This window comes from Puma concolor, chromosome D4 (genome assembly GCF_028749965.1).
Source record: "Puma concolor isolate L17-30 chromosome D4, mPumCon1.1.hap2, whole genome shotgun sequence".
In the NCBI taxonomy this organism is placed as follows: domain Eukaryota; kingdom Metazoa; phylum Chordata; class Mammalia; order Carnivora; family Felidae; genus Puma; species Puma concolor.
Window position 1 is genome coordinate 90,151,389 of NC_141679.1, and position 19,167 is coordinate 90,170,555.

The 19,167-nt window shown below is 59.7% G+C and overlaps 1 protein-coding gene and 1 long non-coding RNA gene across 5 annotated transcripts; one reads left to right on the forward strand and one right to left on the reverse strand.

Moving 5' to 3' along the window:
- Nucleotides 1-1,232: 1,232 nt before the first annotated feature.
- POMT1 (protein O-mannosyltransferase 1) lies at nucleotides 1,233-18,088 on the forward strand. Of its 4 annotated transcripts, none has more exons than XM_086684325.1 (21): nucleotides 1,233-1,403; nucleotides 2,255-2,412; nucleotides 4,030-4,136; nucleotides 4,563-4,613; nucleotides 5,165-5,311; nucleotides 6,017-6,128; nucleotides 6,509-6,574; nucleotides 6,662-6,755; nucleotides 6,958-7,113; nucleotides 8,036-8,166; nucleotides 8,677-8,772; nucleotides 9,717-9,809; nucleotides 11,288-11,384; nucleotides 13,248-13,340; nucleotides 13,648-13,768; nucleotides 14,144-14,241; nucleotides 14,736-14,849; nucleotides 15,607-15,733; nucleotides 16,743-16,920; nucleotides 17,349-17,544; nucleotides 17,706-18,088. In XM_086684325.1, the coding sequence occupies exons 2-20, from the start codon at nucleotides 2,291-2,293 to the stop codon at nucleotides 17,521-17,523; spliced, it is 2,178 nt and encodes a 725-aa protein (XP_086540451.1). In that variant the 5' UTR covers nucleotides 1,233-1,403; nucleotides 2,255-2,290; the 3' UTR covers nucleotides 17,524-17,544; nucleotides 17,706-18,088. The 4 variants fall into 4 exon arrangements, with proteins under 4 accessions (XP_086540451.1, XP_086540448.1, XP_086540449.1 ...); XM_086684322.1 differs by having other exon boundaries at nucleotides 1,242-1,403; nucleotides 2,290-2,412; XM_086684323.1 differs by having other exon boundaries at nucleotides 1,242-1,403; nucleotides 2,290-2,412; nucleotides 17,349-17,538.
- LOC147575111 (uncharacterized) lies at nucleotides 18,080-19,085 on the reverse strand. The gene is made up of 2 exons (XR_015243146.1): nucleotides 18,687-19,085; nucleotides 18,080-18,628 (listed from the first exon to the last, which is right to left on the reverse strand). It is a non-coding gene; the product is annotated as an uncharacterized LOC147575111 (long non-coding RNA).
- Nucleotides 19,086-19,167: the final 82 nt, after the last annotated feature.

Sequence of the window (19,167 nt, forward strand, 5' to 3'; positions counted from 1 at the left end):
TCAAGGGCTTGGATCGGAGTCCCAGCGGTGATCCTCAGTTCTGCTGCCCACCCCACACCCTACAACTGCAAGACTGGGAGCTGGGAAGGACACTTCCCCACCCCAGAGGCACACTTTGAACTGTGCCCACCTCATGGGGTCGTGTGGATTCAAAGAAGTAACGGTAGTAGTTAACATAGCTGCCTGGCACCAATTAATGTAAGAAGCTTACAAATTACTCCCAGGTTGGACACTTTCCATGAGAAATGACTCCTTCTGAATTGGGACCTGGGCACGGGCTGTCTCAGCTCTGGCATCCGTACCCTTTCCCTGGATTTACTGCCCCCAGGGACAGGAGTATAGGGAACTACACCAGGAGCCAGCCCCACTCCTCTCCAGGCCCAGGGAGTCCCTGCACGGTGTACACAGCCTTGGGGGAAGCCTGCTTGTCAGAAGTAACCACCACATTTTTTAAGTTCGTTATTTATTTTTCAGAGTGTGTGCACCAGCAGGGGAGGGACAGAGAGAGGGAGAGAAACTCAAGCAGGTTCCAAGTTGTTAGCACAGAGCCCAATGCGGGGCATGACAAGGGCGGAACTCGAGTCGGCCGCTTAACCGTCTGAGCCCCCCAGGCGCCTCAATCACCACACACTTCACCGATGTTCTCTAATGCTGGGTTGACCAACATTCCCGGAAATAAAAATTCTTGCAGACGATCAAGAACCTTAATTGCAGTTTTCAAATCAGCAGCACCCTTTCCGTCCACGAGATGAAAGCATACATACCCCAGAGGCCCAGGAAGAGTGAGGCTGGGGAGAACGGTGGTGTCGCCGTCGGTTAACCGTCCGGCCCCGCCGTTCCCTGGCCAAAGGCGCTGTGTCTCCTGCAGGGCAGGCTCGGGCAGGCTCCTCGCGGGGTTCGGGGACCGCAGGTGCGGGGGCCCGGGCGGCACGGGTTCCGTGGGGCGCAGCGGCCGCACTGACCCTGCCCGCCCTCCCGGCGCACGTGCTCACCCGCGGGCTCGGGGCGGACACGCCCACGCGGGTTGCTCGCGCTGAGAGGCACGCGGACAAGGCCCTATTGTCTTGTTTTGTAAAAAGACACCGGAGCGTTCCCTGGGCACGGCGATCTTAGAACACCCACCCAGACCGCTAACGACGTACCACAGAGGTGGACCTCCGCGCCTGTGCGCACGCGCGACGCGCGACGCCCGGGCCCGGGACGCACGCGCGCTTCCCCCGCGTAAGGCTCCGCAGGCAAGGCGAATCGAGCGCCGAGCAGGCGGCGCGTGGGCGGTGCCGCATGCCGAGCAGACTCGCCCCCGCGCGCGGCGAGAAACCCTAACGGTCAGCCCCCCACCCCACGGCAGATCCGAGGCGGGGCCGGATGCGGGAGCAGCGTTGCGGGAACTCGACGAAACGCGAGTACGTTCGGGGCGTCAGGGACCAGGGCGGCACCCGGGAGAGCCTGCGCGGGACGCGCGTACGCGGCCTGAAGACTAGCCGGGGCGGGGGCGTCGGCGTCGTAGCCGACGGGGGGCGGGACCGAGGGCTAGTGCGCGCAGAAAGGCGGGCGCCCCGGCAGGTGCAGCCTTGGGAAAAGGAGGGGTACTCGGGCGAATGGAACCTTTGGGGCAGACGGTGGCGCGGGACCAGTGCAGCCCATGGGGGGGGGGGGAGGGGGGGGAAATGTCTGGAAGAGCAGTAGGGGCCTCCTGGGGCAGATGAGATCTCTGCGGAGAGGGGGACCGCCAGACCCCGAGTGCAGCTTTATTTGGTGCGACAAAGAGGGCGTCCAGTAGATGCAGCCTTAAGACGAGTGGCGCTCAAGGGAAGATGACGCCTCGGGGACGAAACGGGGGCGCCTGGGTGCAGAGGCACCCCCACGGTGAGAAGGGGGGCGCCTAGGTGATGGTGCTGCGGCGGGTAGGGGAGGAGCGGAGATGCTAGCGGCAGACGAGGAGGCTTCTGAGGGTCAGAAGGTCGAGGTCACCGAGGTGAGCGGGCTTCTGAAAGCAGCTCCTTTCCAAGAAGTGCTCAGCTGGTGTTCGTGGGGTGCGTCGTTGAATGAGTGAATATTCGGGCATGAGGTTCCCAAACCCTCACCTTAGTTGACTGCTCGTGCCCTCCCGATTTTCTCTCAATGACCCCACGACGCGTATGGTTCTTCGTAGCGCCGCCTGAGAGCCAGGGCAGTTGTGATCCTTTCTCTAGCGTCTGGGGGCCTTCAGGTTTGCCGCTTATGTATTGACGTCATCTCTTCCCTTGTTTTCTAGGGTGTTTTCGAGGACCTGCTTTTGCTTTTCTACAGGATGTTGGGATTTTTGAAGCACCCCGTCGTGGTGACGGCTGACATCAACTTGAACGTTGTGGCTCTGACTGCGATGGGGTTACTGAGCCGCCTGTGGCAGCTCTCCTATCCAAGGGCTGTGGTGTAAGCCAAACAACTCCGTTGGGGGGGGGGGGGGGGGCGGATTCGGAAAGGGTTGTCGTTTGTTCATGCGCCGGTGACCGGAAGTGCCTTTCTGAACAGCAGAGGTGGGAGAGTGGAATTCTGGGCTTCCTGGCGACAGGTGCTTTTGGCAGAGGAGAGGGCGGTTTGTCCCCCGGACGGCCCCTGCTGAGTCTGCCTATCACGACTTGACCGGTAGTTTTCTAGCAGGTGAAACCTGGCCCATGAAACAGGTGCCACAGCTTAGGTAACCATTTAAAATCAAGGGTGGAGGGAGGAGGATTGATGAATTCGGAAGTGAGTCGTCACTAACCTTAAGAGAGCATCCTTTGGGGCGCCTGGGTGGCTCGGTCAGTTAGGCGTCCGACTTCGGCTCAGGTCACGATCTCGCAGTCCGTGGGTTCGAGCCCCGTGTTGGGCTCTGTACTGACAGCTCAGAGCCTGGAGCCTGTTTCAGATTCTGTGTCTCCCTCTCTCTGACCCTCCCCCATTCATGCTCTGTCTCTCTCTGTCTCAAAAATAAATAAACGTTAAAAAAATTTTTTTTTTAAAAAGAGCATCTTTTATTATAACGGGACGTGACTGCTGTTATCGCAGTGCTAGCCACTATCTGGTTAATACCTGTGTACTTTCTGCTTAACTTTTCGTGGCCGAAAACGTTGAACGTACACAAAAGTAGGGAGAACGATATAACGACCCTTCCAAACAGTATTCATCACCCAGCTTCAACAAGTTCTCAATTCCTAGCCACCCCTCCCTCGTGGTGGATTTTTTTAAGCAAGTCATAAACAGTATGGTTAAGTAATTCGGTTTAGTTCTAAAAGATGACGAGTCTTAAAGAACAAAAACCATATTAACGTTAGCAGGCCTAAGAAATTAACAGCAATATTGACAATGTCATTGAATGTCCCTGATTGACTGAAACATTTGTTGCGGTTGGTTTCTGCGTGTTTTGCTTTCACACCTGCCCCTGTTTCGTTTGGTTACCAGCTGTGATTCTGGACCCTTTGTCACACAAGTGGTGGTGAACGAGGGGATTAGCGTCAGGTCTCTGTGGCTTTTCAATAGGCCGCCCGCTAGCACGTCCCTCAATGGGAACAGTGGGGGTAAATAGAGTCTGTGTTAGACAAACATGCAGAGTATGTGTGGCTGTTCTTCTGTGCGTTTTCCCTCCTGTCCTGGTGGATGATGCCGTGCCCGTGTCTCCGTATTTGGGGACGGAGTGCAGTTGAGGCAAAAGTTCTGACCTTTGCTGAGCACTTTCTTTTTTTTTTTTTTTAATTTTTTTTTTCAACGTTTATTTATTTTTGGGACAGAGAGAGACAGAGCATGAATGGGGGAGGGGCAGAGAGAGAGGGAGACACAGAATCGGAAACAGGCTCCAGGCTCTGAGCCATCAGCCCAGAGCCCGACGCGGGGCTCGAACTCACGGACCGTGAGATCGTGACCTGGCTGAAGTCGGACGCTTAACCGACTGCGCCACCCAGGCGCCCCAAGCTGAGCACTTTCTAACATTGTTCGGGAACAGGTATATGGTTACCCTTGCACCTTTGTTTGCTGAAGATTTCCGGTTGAATCTCACGTGGGTTTGCTTTTCAGTTTCGATGAAGTGTATTATGGGCAGTACATCTCTTTTTACATGAAGCGGATCTTCTTTTTGGATGGCAGTGGACCACCATTTGGCCACATGCTGCTGGCACTGGGAGGTAGGATTCGTTACCGAGAGAAGTATCCTTTTAAGACTTCTAAGTGAGGGCGGTTTGTGGGTTCAGGCCCCACATTGGGCTCTGTGCTGACAGCTCGGAGCCTGGAGCCTGCTTCAGATTCTGTGTTTTTGTGTGTGTGTGTGTGTCTCTCTCTCTCTCTCCCTCCCTCTCTCTCTCTCTCTCTCTCTCTGCCCCTCTCCCACTCACTCTCTTTCAAAAATAAACACTAAAAAAAAAAGAAAAATTAAAAAAAAAACAACTAACTGAATAAAATTGTGGCAGTTTATTAAGAAAAGTAATAATGAAATAAGACCTGTAAGTGAAATTTCTGATTATTTGTCATTGTTTCCTTGTTCCCTGCCACGGTCTGGCAACTCCAGAACCGTTTGCTGAATGGCTGAGTTACCGATCAGTCTTCTGTTTCAGGTTATTTAGGAGGATTCGATGGTAACTTCTTGTGGAACAGAATCGGAGCAGGTAAAAGTCATCTTCATGGCCCTTATACTGATGTGTACGTATCACAATGGAGGGAGAGTGGCTTTCATAGGGATTAACAAGCGTGGTTTATGACGTGTCCGGGGCATGGGAAGTTCGGTCTAAGCGGAAGACTTTGGAAAGATCTGGTAACTCTCTTAGCGTTTAGTCGTGGTAACTGTCGCATCCTGAGTTTTTGGCATACGTAGCACGTTGCATACGTGGCATCGGACGACAGTCACTTTTCTGTACGTGTAAATTTTCTACATTGCCTCAATGTTTTGGGGGGAAAGTGAGGTAAATTTGTAAATGAGTAAAGCACCAATTCCAGAATCATCGGGCGTCGTTTTTAGGCGTAACGAGAGCTAGGTTTTGAGTGCGCGGCTTGTTTCAGAGCTTTCATTTGTAGCTTGTACCTGCGTTCCTGACACGGCCCCTAGTTTTGCAGACTTGCATTTTCGGTTCTGTGAACACGATGCCCTGTTGGAAAACACGGCTGCAGCATATGAAGCTGTGTGCGTGGTGCATTCAGCTGAGTGTGGTTGTTCTCTCAGAATACAGCAGCAACGTGCCCGTGTGGTCTCTGCGCCTGCTGCCCGCCCTCACGGGGGCCCTGTCGGTCCCCATGGCCTACCAGATCCTGTCGGAGCTTGGTTTTTCTCACTGTGCCGCCATGGGGGCTGCCCTGCTGATGCTCATCGGTAAGACCGGGCCTCGGCCTGCTTTGGGGTCGCGCAGGGAAGAACCGAGCACTGGCCTTTGTTATGTGTGAGCGTGCCGCCCAGATGTGCTCCCACCCCCCGCCCCCTGTGGTGTCTCCTGCTCCCAGGATGGAGGGAAGTGTGCCCGGTTCGCCCAGATTTGACTCTGGGCGTCACCTGACTCCCAGGCTGCAGGGTGGCGGGACCGTGTGTTCAGACTTGCGCAGTCCTGTGTGGGGGTGGGGCTGCCCAGACGGGGCTCCCGGGTGCTCCGTGGTGCCTCCGCCTCCAGCCAAGTCTGGCCCGGGTTTATGGACAACTGAAAACTAAGATGAGAAGTTATGTGAGAAAATACAAAGGACTGGGGTTTGTGGAGTGAGTGGCCCCTCTAACGGGGGCCCTGAACCAGTGTCCTGTCCTAACGGGCAGCCCCACCAAGTTGGTATTCCTTGGGCAAATGGGAAAAATAGAGACTCAGAAGGGTTCGGCGACTCGCCCAGGGTTGCACAGGTCTTGCTGGGCATGATTCTCGCCTAAGAACCTGCCTTTGTGGTTCTGGACCACGCCCCGTCCGGCCCCCCAGTCCCGAACTTCCCACCTCCACGTGCCGTGACTTTTAGGGCAGGCCCTTCCCGTGGGTGCTTCGACCTTCGTACATCTGCCCTCACTACATCACAACCGACACGTGTGTCCTCTTTGCAACAGAGAACGCTCTCATCACCCAGTCAAGGCTAATGCTTTTGGAGTCCGTGTTAATATTCTTTAATCTGTTGGCTGTGCTGTCCTACCTGAAGTTCTCCAACTCCCAAAAACAGAGGTATGCAGGATGTGACACGCCCTTCCTAGTTCGAGAGAAAGAAGGGCTCGGGTGGTTTGTTGACCTGAGACGGTCTGATGCCTTTTCATTTCGGAGAGCCGCCCGCTGGCTACCTTTTGTCACCTGGACTGGCCCTTTGCTCCTTCCTGACTCCAGAAATACGTTCTCATTTTTGCGTACTTTAAAGTAACTGCAGAGATGTCCCGGCTAAAAAGAGATTTTGCCAGGGCCGACATTTGGGAGACGAGCGTTCGTTTTTCCCGTCCTGAAGCTCGGGGACAGCCAGCTGACCCCGAGAGGTCTGAGAAACGTGCCCTCTCTGGCCTTCGGGTGGTCTTTGGCGACCCGTCCCCAGCTTCGCTCTTCCTCTTTGACCCCAGGCCTTTCTCTCCGAGCTGGTGGTTTTGGCTGACGCTGACCGGAGTGGCCTGCTCCTGTGCCGTGGGGTGAGTTTGGTCCACGGGTCTGAGGCGGCGTTGGCGGCCTCCTGCTTCTGAGCCTCGTCGCGACGGCTTCTCATCGTGTCCTTTCAGCGTCAAATACGTGGGTGTTTTCACGTACCTGCTTGTGCTCGCTGTCGCTGGCGTCCACGCCTGGCACCTGATAGGAGACCGGAGTCTGTCAAACGTAGGCGCTAAAGTAGAGCGGGGCGTGTGGCTGTCCCGGGGTGGGGCAGAGGGCTGTGCCGGGAGCGGCTGGCGGAAAAGGCTTCTCAAAAGGCAGACCTCGGTGAGCCCCCCCACGGGCAGCCGCGTGGAGCCCCGAGCCCTGCTGCTGACCTGCGTGCCTTTGCGTGGGGCAGGACGTGACGTGTCCCCCTCCCGTGTAGGTCTCTGTGCTCTGTCACCTGCTGGCCCGCGCGGCAGCTCTGTTGGTCGTCCCGGCCGCCATGTACTTGCTGTTCTTTTACGTCCACCTGAGTCTGGTCTATCGCTCTGGGCCCCACGATCAAATCATGTCCAGTGCCTTCCAGGCCAGCTTGGAGGTAAGACGCGGTGTTGCGGCCCCCTTAGAAAGAGGACAGGGGCAGGGCGCCTGGGTGGCTCAGTCGGTTGAGCGTCCGACTTCGGCTCAGGTCATGATCTCGCGGATCGTGGGTTCGAGCCCCGCGTCGGGTTCTGTGCTGACGGCTCGGAGCCTGGAGCCTGCTTCCGATTCTGTGTCTCCCTCTCTCTCTGCCCCTCCGCCATTCATGCTCTGTCTTTCTCTGTCTCAAAAATAAATAAAAACATTAAAAAAAGAGGACGGGGTGGACTCAAAGTTTTCTCATATAAACGTCGAGTGTTTAGGGGAAAACCAAGTCAAGAGGAATCCGCCTTAGTATTTCTAAATTAATCCTGCACATGGTGACGGTGAGCTATTGCACGAAGGGGTTAGCTCTTCAGTGTGACCTGCCCCGGGACCTCATGACGTCCTGTAAACTCCGGGCAGCTGCAAATGCTTCCGAGGACGAGCTCGACTCTGGCGTTCGTTCATACTGACTTTGCGGCGATAGTGAAATGTGCCAGTCTGGGCGGTTAGGACAGGAGACAGGAGTCAGACGGACCCGCTCCTGAGTGCTGGTCTGGGTGTTTGCACAAATCTGTCAGCTCATCCCGTTCCTACTTTTCTCACCTTTTGAATGGACAGGGTTGCCCTTCTCCGAAGATGCTGTTGGATCTTAGGGGTGTTGTGGAAGGGTAGGTGAGCGCCTGGCCCCAGAGCCAGCATCCAGTCCTCAGCAGCTGTGTTAGCGATTACCTAACGTGACATTACGGTTACGTCCCCTGTCATCACAGTTATGTGACGTGATAACAACGGCCACTACTGTGAATATGTCCCCCCCCCCCATGGTGGTGTGGCCATCAGTGAGGCTGGTGAGATCGGCCCCCCCTTTCTCACTTGCCCCCTTTTCGCTTTTGTCTTAGGGAGGGCTGGCTCGGATCACGCAGGGCCAGCCCCTGGAGGTGGCCTATGGTTCCCAGGTCACTCTGAAGAACGTTTTTGGCAAACCCGTGCCCTGCTGGCTTCATTCCCACCAGAGCACCTACCCCATGATGTAAGGAAAGTGGCCGTTGTAACTCGAACATTGCAACACGTTTGGTTTGTTTCACACTTCGGCTGTTACCAGCTTTCACTGTAAATGAAGTTTATGGGGGGCGCCTGGGTTAAGCGTCTGACTCTTGATCTCAGGGTCATGAGTTCAAGCCCCGCGTTAGGCTCCACAGCGTGGAAAAAAGGAAAAAGGAAAGAAATACACGAGACAGAAAGACTTTGGGCTCTGAGAGTCTGATTATCAATAAACGTTGTCATTTCTGTGTATAAAACAGAGGGACTTGAGGAGCAGGGGGCCCGGGCTCTGCCGTGTCAGGTGTGCGCCCTCCACGCTGGACACAGCCTCCTGCCGGAGTCTTCCAGCCCCGCTTAGACTTAGACATTCGTCCTCCCCCCTCCCCCCCCCCCCCCCCCCCGCGGCCCCGCACCCTGCTAGGTGACATTCTCAGGGACCTGGAGAGGAGGCTGCTTGCCGCCCGCTGGCAGACGCGTTTCTGTGTTGGTTCCTTCACAGATACGAGAACGGCCGAGGCAGCTCGCACCAGCAGCAGGTGACCTGTTACCCCTTCAAAGACGTCAACAACTGGTGGATCGTAAAGGACCCTGGGAGGTGCGTGCAGGTGCTGGGCCTCCAGGACAGGGCTCGGCTCCTGGGCTCCTCGCCGTGTGCACCTCCTCCCTCGGAGCTCCGAGAGCCACTCCGTGCTGATGAGCCGCAGTGGGGGGGTAGATCCTTCCTCCGTGAACTGGCCGCTCTCTGTCCCACCCCTGGGTTCTGTGCAGGTGCATCCCAAACGCTCCTCTGTCACCATCCACCCCACCTTCCCCGGGCATTCACCTGCTCAGGCCTCCCAGACGGAGGACCCCCCTGTCCCCCCTCCCAGTCCACTCCGTCAGCCAGGCTGTGCTGTTGCCCGTCCAGTGCAATCCAGACCTCTGCCCTCGGCCCTGCGTTTCTGGAGCGAGGCAGGCTCCACGCGTGCTGCCCCTCTGGCCGGAACAGTCCTACTCAGCTGGCTCCTCTGGGAGGCGGCCTGGACCGCCCTCCTCCCTGTGGGTGGCCCGATGGCTTCCCTGTGTCCGTCGTGGCACAACCGTTGGCTGCTGCTTAGCTTGCTCTCTCGGCGGCTGTGTTCCCCATTTACTGCAGTGACGTGAGGCCAGCGGCCACGTCTGACTGTTTGACCACACGCACGGTGCCGACCCGACGGGCCCTTAGTACGCTTTCATCGAGGGCTTGCCGGAAAACAGATTCCATCCGTTTGAGCGATTTCTGGGCGGGTGCAGGTGTGTCTGCCACTCCGCTGTTTGTAGAGAAACACAGAGCAACCAGAGAGTGGTGATGGCGAGCGGGGTCACTACAGGAAGCTTGGAAAGTGGCCTGAGGTCTCAGGAAAGAGTTAACCAGACTTGTGTGTTTTGTTTTTTACGAATTCACCTCCCATAAGGTACAGATTTCCGCCGGTGGGAGAATGTGGAGCCCTTGCCGCCCGGTGGGCGCGGTGCTTCTGCGGGGGCCCGAGCTCGGTCCCAGCCAGCCCTCTGTCCCCGCAGGCACCAGCTGGTGGTGAGCAACCCTCCGAGGCCCGTGCGGCATGGAGACGTGGTGCAGCTGGTGCACGGCATGACCACGCGCTTCCTCAACACGTGAGTGAGTGTCCCTGCTCGGCCCCCTCGGTCCCCCTCGGGCTCTCCGTTCGGCGAAGCCGCGTCTGCCTCCCCTGGGGCGGCCCCGCGCGGGACCCTGCACTCGGTGGGCGCGAAGGAGCAATGCGAGCCCGGGAGGCCCCAGAGCTTCGAAAGACAAGTTTGGCGCGAGCACGGGAGTTGCTTCCCGCACAGGATGAAGTGAAGTCCGGTTGCTTGAAGCAAACGTGAATTCGAGAAGGATTCAAACGCGGGCCCAGTGGGGCTGGGAAAGGTCCTTACGTGTGGGTTCTCAGCCCTCACCTCACCTGACCCGAGCTGTCCGCACATCGATGGGCCCGGGCCCCGTCTCTTCCTCCACCCGGCTTCGTGGGTCATCTCATGGCTCTCCAGGACGCGTGAATTGTGCCTCGGGTCCCGGCCTCCCCCCGGAGGCCACACCGCAGACCTTGGCTTTGGGGTACAGCAGGTTCCCAGCCTCCGGCCTGCTTCTCTCTGGAAGGAGTCAGTTGCTGAGCCGCCCCCTGGGTCCTTCTCTGTGTTCCCTTCCTCTCCTCAGATAAGACCACTTCTTCCCGTCCGCGTTCTCACTGCGGCCCAGGCCAGGCCTGATCCCTGTGCTGTTGGGGCCGGTGCCCCGACCTCTGCCTCTCTCCCCCCACCCCTGACAGCGGCGCCCTGTGAACACAGTGCTGGCCTTTTGGCCAGAAGCACTCCAGTGGATTCCATGGTGTGGCCCTGACACTCAACGTCCCCACTTCTCCTGGCTGCAGGCCCCCTGGTCACCTTCCCTGCAGTCACCCTGGCCTCTGCTGTCCCCACACGACCAAGTGCTGCACCCCTGGGGCCTTGACGCTTGCTCCATCGGCCTGGAAAGTTCTTGGACCCACGCCCCCATGGCCTGCTGTGTCCACGTGTCCACTGAAATGTCACCTCCTCAGAGCGTTTCCCGGGCACTTTCCCTGCTACTTTGGTTTTATCGGTGGTGCCTACAAGCCTGGCACTCTCTCGTCCGTATGTGTGAAGGTCTGCCTTCTGCAGGGTGTGAGATGTACTGCGTTCCCGGTGGGGTCCCCAGCTGCTCCATAGTGCCCAGCGCACAGTAGGACACAGTGAACGAGGGTGGTGGGTGTTTCTGGACATTGGAGGTCGCCGGCACCGAGGGCACCTTGTCCCCCAACAGTGCTCTTCGTGGCCCAGACGTTTCTGAGGCCTGGCTGTCCGGGAGCTGCCGGATGCATGTTGTCGTGCCTCTGGGGGATCGTGGGCGCTTGTCCAGCGACACGACGCCTCTGTCAGACCCCTCGTCACGTGTCCTTTCCCCCAGAGGTGTGACTGTGGCAGGCGGCTGCCTTTTCCGTGTCACGTTTATCAGCAAGCCCCAGGGTGGTGCGTCCTCGGGGACCCTCGAAGACCTCGTGAACGCCTTTTCGGAGCAGCCTGAGGCAGTCCCTCCGCAAGCCTGTTTCCTTCTCCAGGCACGACGTCGCGGCGCCCCTGAGCCCCCACTCGCAGGAGGTATCCTGCTACGTCGACTACAACATCTCCATGCCTTCTCAGAACCTCTGGAGACTGGTGAGTCCCCGCCGGAAACGGGGCTTAATGGCCGTCAGTACCGCATCCTTGTAACGTGACCATTCAGAACCGCCGTTTGGAGCGGTTCCGATTCAGGGGCGCCCAGGGGCTCCCTCGGCGGAGCGGGTGACTCTTGATCTCAGGGTCCTGAGTTCGAGCCCCACGTTGGGTGTAGAGATGACTTGAAAATCTGGAGGGTGGCTCAGTCGATTAAGCATCCAACTCTGGATTTCAGCTCAGGTCATGATCCCAGAGTCATGGGATCCAGCCCCGCATCGGGCTCTGCACAGTGTGTGGGGCATGCTTAAGATTCTCTCTCCTCCTTGTTCTCTCGACTGAAAAATAAAATCTCAAAAAAAAAAAACAAAAAAAACCAATTCTGATTTCAATGTAAAATTAGTGATTTTTAGTCATAAGGTCATAGGTGTTTTCCTTGGGGACAGAGACTTCCCCTGAGGCAGTGACGAGGTTACGGAACGGTGGGTCAGTGCTCCACGCTGGCTGTATGGTTCGCATGGGCCTCCAGGTGAAGGTTCCCTCTGACTTGGTTGCTTGTTCAGCCTCCAGGTCACTGAACACATGGGGTCGGGGGCCTCGGCCCCCCTCCCTTGACCAGGGGAGCCTGATGTTAACCAGTGCCCCCCCCCCCCCACAGAGTTTCCCCAGGGGCTGCTTGGCCCTTCAGTCGGGCGGTTCCTTGGGGTGGCCCTTCGCTGAGGCGGCGGGCGCTGTGGTCACCCTTCCTTGGAGCCTCCAGGGGCACGTGCCGTCCCCACAGAGTCACTCTCCGGGGCTGCACGCGCGTCCAGCAAAGAAGGCAGGAGGAAAGTGTTCCGTGGCTGGGTCCTTGAGCCCGCAGGAGTTAAGGACGTGCTCGCAAACACCACTACAGTCCCTTGAGCGTGGTGACCCGCTGGGGGGCCCTCCCTAATGAGAGGCGGGCTTTCCTCGCGGCGGCAGCAGCTGCCCGCCGAACACCAGCCTCCTCGCCCCACTTCTGGTTCCCGCAGGCGTGACCGGCACATCCCACGGGGTGCGGTGCCCTCGCAGGCCGTCCCGGCAAAGCCAGGGCTGCGAGGCTGCTGTTGGTGCTCGTGTGCACGCTGTGTCTCCCGCTTTGCGTCTCCGTGGGCAGCTGTCTGCCTGCAGTCTGCTCGTCTCCCCCTGCCCCCGCCCAGATGTCCCCGCTGGACACACACACTCCGCGCCCAGCCCAGCCTGGAATCTCTACTGAGGGTCCTACCCACCGCCCTTTCTGCCGTCCTGCTGTCGCTGATTCTTTTCCTCCTCTTCCCCCTCCTCCCCCTCCTCCCCCTCCCTTCCCCTGCCCCTGCCGGTAGCACCTTCAGCCCCACGCACCCACACTTCCCACGGGAGCTCACAGAGCTGGGACAGGGCCGGAAGATGGCTGGCATAGGCCGTGCTCCTCGGCCAGGCCTCCTCGCCGTGCCCACTGGGCCCCCCAGGCCCTCTGGTTCTCACCGGCAGCACAGGCCTCACGGGGTCTTCTTGAGGCTGCGATAAGATATGACAAGGCCAGTGCTCTTGTGACGTTCGTGTTTCTGTCATGCATTCTGGGGAGTCCCTTCCAAGGACCTGTCGGGGACCACGTGTGCACTTGCCAGAGAAGGCAGCGCTCGGAGGTCCCTCAACTCTGCGGGAGGGCGGTGTGTGCCCCGGACCCGCGGCACCGGCACCTGTGCTTGGGTGTCCGCAGCGAGGTCAGGGCCTCCATCCTCTTAGCTTCCCGGAGCTTGGCCCCTCGTGCCGGCCTGGGGCAGTGTCGTCTGGTGACCGGTCCTCACGTTCCGTGGAAGGAAGTGGGGGACAGAACGAGACAACGGACGGGGTCTGCTTTCACAGGACATCGTAAACAGAGACTCCGACGCGGGGGTTTGGAAGACCATCTTGTCCGAGGTCCGCCTGGTGCACGTGAACACCTCCGCGGTCCTGAAGGTGAGAGGGCGCCGCGTCTGGCTCGCCCGTCTGGGCGGGGGGCTCGTGAAATCGGTTTACGGATCCTTCGGGCCGAACGGGCTCCTAGCGGGCAGCGCATCTGGCCAGGGTCCTCGCCGTGTTTCCTGCCCACTGACAAGGGAGGACTTTATAACTTCTCACCACTGGATCCCACCGTGACGGCCCCACGGGGGAGAGGCTGTCGCCCTTGGGGGCTGCAGACAAAGTGACCGGGTGGCGGGGGCGGCGGGCCCGAGCCGGGGCCTTGAGCCTCCCAGTCACGCCCCGCCTCCCTCGGTTTTGCCAGCTGAGTGGGGCACACCTCCCGGACTGGGGGTTCCGGCAGCTGGAGGTCGTCGGGGAGAAGCTGTCGCGGGGCTACCACGAGAGCACCGTGTGGAACGTGGAGGAGCACCGCTACGGCAAAAGTGAGTCCGGCCTGGCCCGCTGGCCACCCGTCGCCGCCCCTTTACCAGGACGCTGGCCCCGCGGGCTCTGGTTCCGGCAGGGGCTGGACGCACCGTCCACGCTGCTCCCCGCTCAGCCGAGCCGTGAGCAACCAAAGCCGTCACTCGGAAGTGTTGCCGGAAGGCAGTATGAGCTGAGCTGCCTGACTGGAAAGATCTAGATTTGGTGGGTGCCGTCCCATTGCGGGGGGGAGAGCCGAGCGGAGTGACACGGTTAGACGCAGCCGCTGTGGGCGGTCTGAGGAGGGGGAGGCCCGCTTTTCACCACGCCGACGGCTGTGTTGCGGGCTCCCCGACCTTCCGCTCACGTTCTTCTGGGTCCGGTGTGTCTGTCAGGCCAGGAGCAGAAGGAGAGAGAAGTGGAATTGCACTCGCCCACGCAGATGGACGTTCACAGGAACCTGAGCTTCCTGGCCAGGTTCCTGGAGCTGCAGGTGACGCGGTGGGGGCGGGTGGGTGGGCGCACCGTGGCCGTGCGTGGGGGAGCGGGCTCCCGGCCATACGGCACCGCGCCCCGGAGAGCGGCTCCCTCCCCGGCGTCAGCCTGGGGCCTGGCTCAGTGGGGCGGGCTCCTCTGTCTCCGGAAGTGGCCAGTGCCCCACCGTCAGCCCGGGGGGCCTGTGATGTCAGGGGCAGGAGTAGTCAGAGCCCAGCCAGCAGCGTGGTACACGCTGAGCCCCCCCGGGTCAGGTCATCGTGTGCCACGGTCAACACGATGGGGCCCGAGAGAGGTCAGAAGCAGAAAGTCGGGGTCCCGTCTCTAAAAGCGTTCTCAGCACCAAGTTCAGTTCTCTCGTCTGCAGACAGGGTGGCTGAAGCTCTGGGGCCGCGTCTCAGGGGAAGCGGGATGCCCCCGTGACCGGGACAGGTCCCTGCGCGGTGAGGCGTCTGGCTGTCCGCCCGCCTCAAGCCTGTGGCCTTGTTGCAGTGGAGGATGCTGACGGCCAAGAGCGACGGCTCGGAGCACAAGTACAGCTCGTCGCCACTGGACTGGGTCACACTGGACACCAGCATCGCTTACTGGCTACATCCCAGGACCAGCGTAAGTGGGTGCTCGCGCTGGCGGCCGTCACGGTCGTCCCTTGAGACTCCCGTGGCGTTGAGGGCAGCCACCGCGTCCTACCCAGCCTGGCTTCCTCCAGGGCCTTCCGCCGCACGGAAGCCCACGATGGGCTTTTTCCCTACACGAGTCGGCAGCACAGGGTCAGTGCTCCTGCCAGGAGGGTGCTCCCTCCCTCACGTGACGAGTAAGGTCCTACGCGTCTGCACGTTGACGGGAACCAGGTTTTACTGCTCTGGGGGGAGCAACGCTGTTCCCCTTTCCTGACAAAAGCTGTATTTTCCGTGGAGCATGAGCGGCCGAGCCCGCCAGTGCTGTTTCCACGTGTATCGTCCCTCTTGTCCCAGTAGGACCAACGGCCCTGGAGCTGGCGCCCAGTCGGTTGCCAGCAGATACTCCCCAAATTTTCATGCTCAAAACGCTCACCTCTCTCGTTCCCGCCGGAGCGGGGGACGAGCCATCACTTACCGGGAAGCAGGGTCCTTGGCCCTTTGTGGCTCTGGGTTGGCCCTTGTTAATGTAAGAGTGCCGGCCGCGCCCGGCTGGGTTTCTGCCTACCAGATCAAGGAGCTTAGCACTTTTCCAGAGGGAGACTCATTGGGAATAGGCACGTCCATCGGCAGTGGGGTCCCAGCCTGCGCCAGCGTTTGGGCTGAAGGCCGGCAGGCAGGCGAGCGTCATTGAGGGTTTATCCCTCTGGGCGGTCGATGGCCGACGGTGTGTCCCTGTGTGCTCACAGGCTCAGATCCACCTGCTCGGGAACGTCGTGATCTGGGCTTCGGCCAGCCTCGCCACTGTGGTCTACACTCTGCTCTTCTTCTGGTACCTGCTTAGACGCCGAAGAAAGATCTGTGACCTCCCTGAGGGTTAGTGCGGCCGGTTTCTTTCTTTTTGTCTCTTTCTCGAAAGCAAACATTAAAAAAAGAGAGCGTGGGCAGCAGAGGGGCAGGGAGAGAGGGAGACACAGAATCCGAAGCAGGCTCCAGCCTCCAAGCGCCGGGCTCGAACTCATGAGCTTGTGAGTCGCGAGATTGTGCCCTGAGCCGGTCAGACGCTTAACCGACTGAGCCCCCCAGGTGCCCCGAATGTGCAGCTTGTTTCTGACGGGCATTCACAGCACTTGCGGTGACAGCCCGGCCTCACCAGGATCCTGCACCTTAGACGATTTTCTGCATAGAAGGAACTTAAATCAATTTTTGTCTCCCTAGAGACAAAATGTTGCGGTTGACTTCCCCAGTTGTGCCAGAGGCTTCTCCGGGGAAGTGTGGGTACCAGGCAGTGCTTGCTGTGACCTCAGGACGTGACAGCCTGAGTGCCTGCATGCTCGGCATGGCTGGATGGCACAGAGTGGCCAGCAGGCGATCTCTCGGGCAGGGGTGCTTTACAGTAATAGAAACCACTGTAAACCATCTTGAGACGAAGAGCTGTAAGGACCTGGGGCAGGGCGGGGCCACAAAGGCCTCGGGAGCCGCGTGGCCCGTCTCCACTCTTCCCGCTGACTCTTGACCCAGCGGGCCGGCCGGGCGCACAAACACAGCCCCTTACGGCTCTTACGGGAGGCTGACCCACTTGGTGGTGATCCCGGACAAGCCAGGGACCGTGGGGACCAGCTGGGCCTGCCCCCCCACCCACCCCGGGGGCTGGTGTGGCTCAGAGGGTCGGGATGGTGAGGACCCCGCAGGAAGCCACTGGAAAGTTCTTACGACACAGGACACAGTCCGCTCTTTCCCCAGAGGTCACGGGAAGGGTCAGGAGGTGGGGGAGGAGCGAGTGGGCACCCTGAAAGATGAGGCAGGCAGCTCCGGGGACCCACAGGGCCTTTGCGGGTGAGGCCTGAGTCAGCAGCGCTGGCTCAGGGTGACCTTCCCGCCCCAGATTCCTGGCTGCGCTGGGTGCTGGCGGGGGCTCTGTGTGCCGGCGGCTGGGCGGTGAACTACGTCCCCTTCTTCCTGATGGAGAAGACGCTCTTCCTGTACCACTACCTGCCGGCGCTCACCTTCCAGATCCTTCTGCTCCCCGTGGTCTTGCAGCACATTAGTGACCACCTGTGCAGGTGCAGGCCCTCCCCGGGGCCCCGGAGTGACGGCTTCAGTGTGGCGTGGGACGGGCTAAGGTCACAGCAGGGACGCCAGGGGAGGAAGCTGGGGCTGGCTGGGAGAGGAGGTGCGGGCGTGGGAGACGGGGAAGGACCCCCGTGGCGGGGCTGCCCGGTGCACAGAGCTACAGCAGAGAGATGTGCAAACCCGAGTTCTGGAAGCCGGACCAAAGGGCATGGACTCGGGATCCGGGGTGGTCAGGGGCCGCAGAGCCTCTCGGGAGGGCTGTGGTACGACGACGCTGGATGTGGGGACGCTACTGTGGGATCGTGGGTGTAGATGGAAGATTCGGGAAGGTGCACGAGGGTCACTTTCGGCACATCAGGCAGGGCGTGAGGAGGGTGACAGGGTCCCTCATGCCCGTGCCCTGCCCTGGTGCCCGCAGGACCCAGCTCCTGAGGAGCCTCTTCAGCGCCCTGCTTGTGGCGTGGTACTCCTGTGCCTGTCACGTGTTCAACACGCTGCGCCCGCTCACCTACGGGGACAAGTCACTCTCCCCCAGCGAACTGAAGGCCCTTCGCTGGAAGGACAGCTGGGACATTTTGATTCGCAAATACTAGCAGGACACAGACACAGTGAAGGTCTGGGCCGGGGCCGGGGCGAGGCAGAACTTTTATGGGGGTGTTCTTGTGACAGGGTAGCCCTAAGCCTGGCCGGCTGGCCGGGCTACTGCGCTTTCATTTTTCAAACAGTCCTCAGATAAGCAAAGTTCATTTTGAGCAACAAAGTTTCTTTGTTCCAGGCGTTAAAGAACGCGGCCTTCTGGGTCCACTAACGCCCAAGAACCTCCCGAACCAGGCTAGTGTGGGACTCACGCTGGAGGAGAAACAGGAAGGGAGCGAGGGTCGCGCCAGCCAAGGCCCCGGTCGCTCTCCCGAGCGCCCGCTGGACCTGCCCCCGGTGAGGTCTCGAGGACGCGCTCCGAACACGGTGGTGTCACACAAGCTACCGGGTGATAAGCCTTTGAAGAAGCAGAGGTGGGATTCTGGCCACTGCAGTGAGGACCCTCACTGCCGCCGACTCTCAGCCCCCCGCAGCACGTGACGTGTATTCCAGCCCCACGGATCCATGTCCTGAACCTGCCTTCCGTGTAGAATTAAAAAAGGGACAAATTGGTATTGGTAACTGGTGTTATTTATTGATTCTCTCTCCAGAAGGGGAGAAAATAACCTGGACAAGACTGTCACACACACCTCAGAGAGCAGCCACGGAGCTCGGCCAAGCCCAACTGAGGTCCCATCCGTGTCACTACACACAGTACTCGCTAGGAGGAAACCAGAAGTGCCCGTGCGGTTTAGCCGGTGGCAACGGCAAAGCGTCGCTTTTACAGGAACGGGGCCACTGGGGAGGGGAAGACAAAGCAGGACAACATGGAGCCCGGGCATCGTCTGTGCGGCCGCGGACTCTAGGTGTGTGCAGGGAGACGGGCTGCCTTTGGACGGTGCGCCCGACTCGGGAAGGCCTGTCCGCAGAGCACGCGGGGCCCAGGTGGCTCCTGCAAGCGGGGAGGCCTGACCCCGAGTAGGACCGTGTGTGGACACGGCGGGCACCAGCCTGCCTCCTGTCCCAACCCGCAGGGCCGGGGACGGGGCTCGGGCCGGGGGAGCGGGGCCCGTCCCCTGCGGCCGAGGCTGGCTAACGAAAGCTTGTTCTCAGGGCTCGTTCCTCGACTCTGCCCTTGGCGCACAGGCCAGGAGGAAGGAGAGCCCTCCGTGGCTCCTACATCCGTGCGTGCCAGACCGGGTCGCACCCCACTGCGGGGCACGAGACTCCGTCACTAGGTCACAACTAACGGTAGAATAAATAACGAAACAAAACACTCGCACGTGTAACACGTAAAAAGGGGAAACGCTCCCTCTCCAAACCTATGTTTCGGTCACACGTTGTGTGGGAACCAGACCGTCCGGGACAAAGTCCCTCACGCTGTGGGTTCCCGTCGAACACACCGGGACAGCCACGGCGTCCAGGCGGGCTGCTCAATGCTCCCGAAATACGTGACTTGCTCGCCACACGTTCTGTGGCACGCTTCTCAGAAACTTAAAGATAGACTCGAAGCTTCCTGAACGTGAGGAAGCAGGTGAAGGCAGCAGGAGGGCCTGCCGCCATCCCGGGGGGCTGCGTGTCACAGGTGCAGGTCTGCCCACAACAGGGAGGAACCCCGTGATCCTCGCGCTCCACCCCCACCCCCCGTCTGTACCGTGAGA

Bases quoted from the DNA above. Each gene is read 5' to 3' on its own strand.
- POMT1 (XM_086684322.1), top strand. From the start codon at position 1,366: ATGCGGGAGCAGCGTTGCGGGAACTCGACGAAACGCGA. The intron at 2,413-4,029 runs GTAAGCCAAACA...TTTGCTTTTCAG, and splicing joins TCCTATCCAAGGGCTGTGGT to TTTCGATGAAGTGTATTATG. The intron at 9,810-11,287 runs GTGAGTGAGTGT...TTCCTTCTCCAG, and splicing joins ACCACGCGCTTCCTCAACAC to GCACGACGTCGCGGCGCCCC.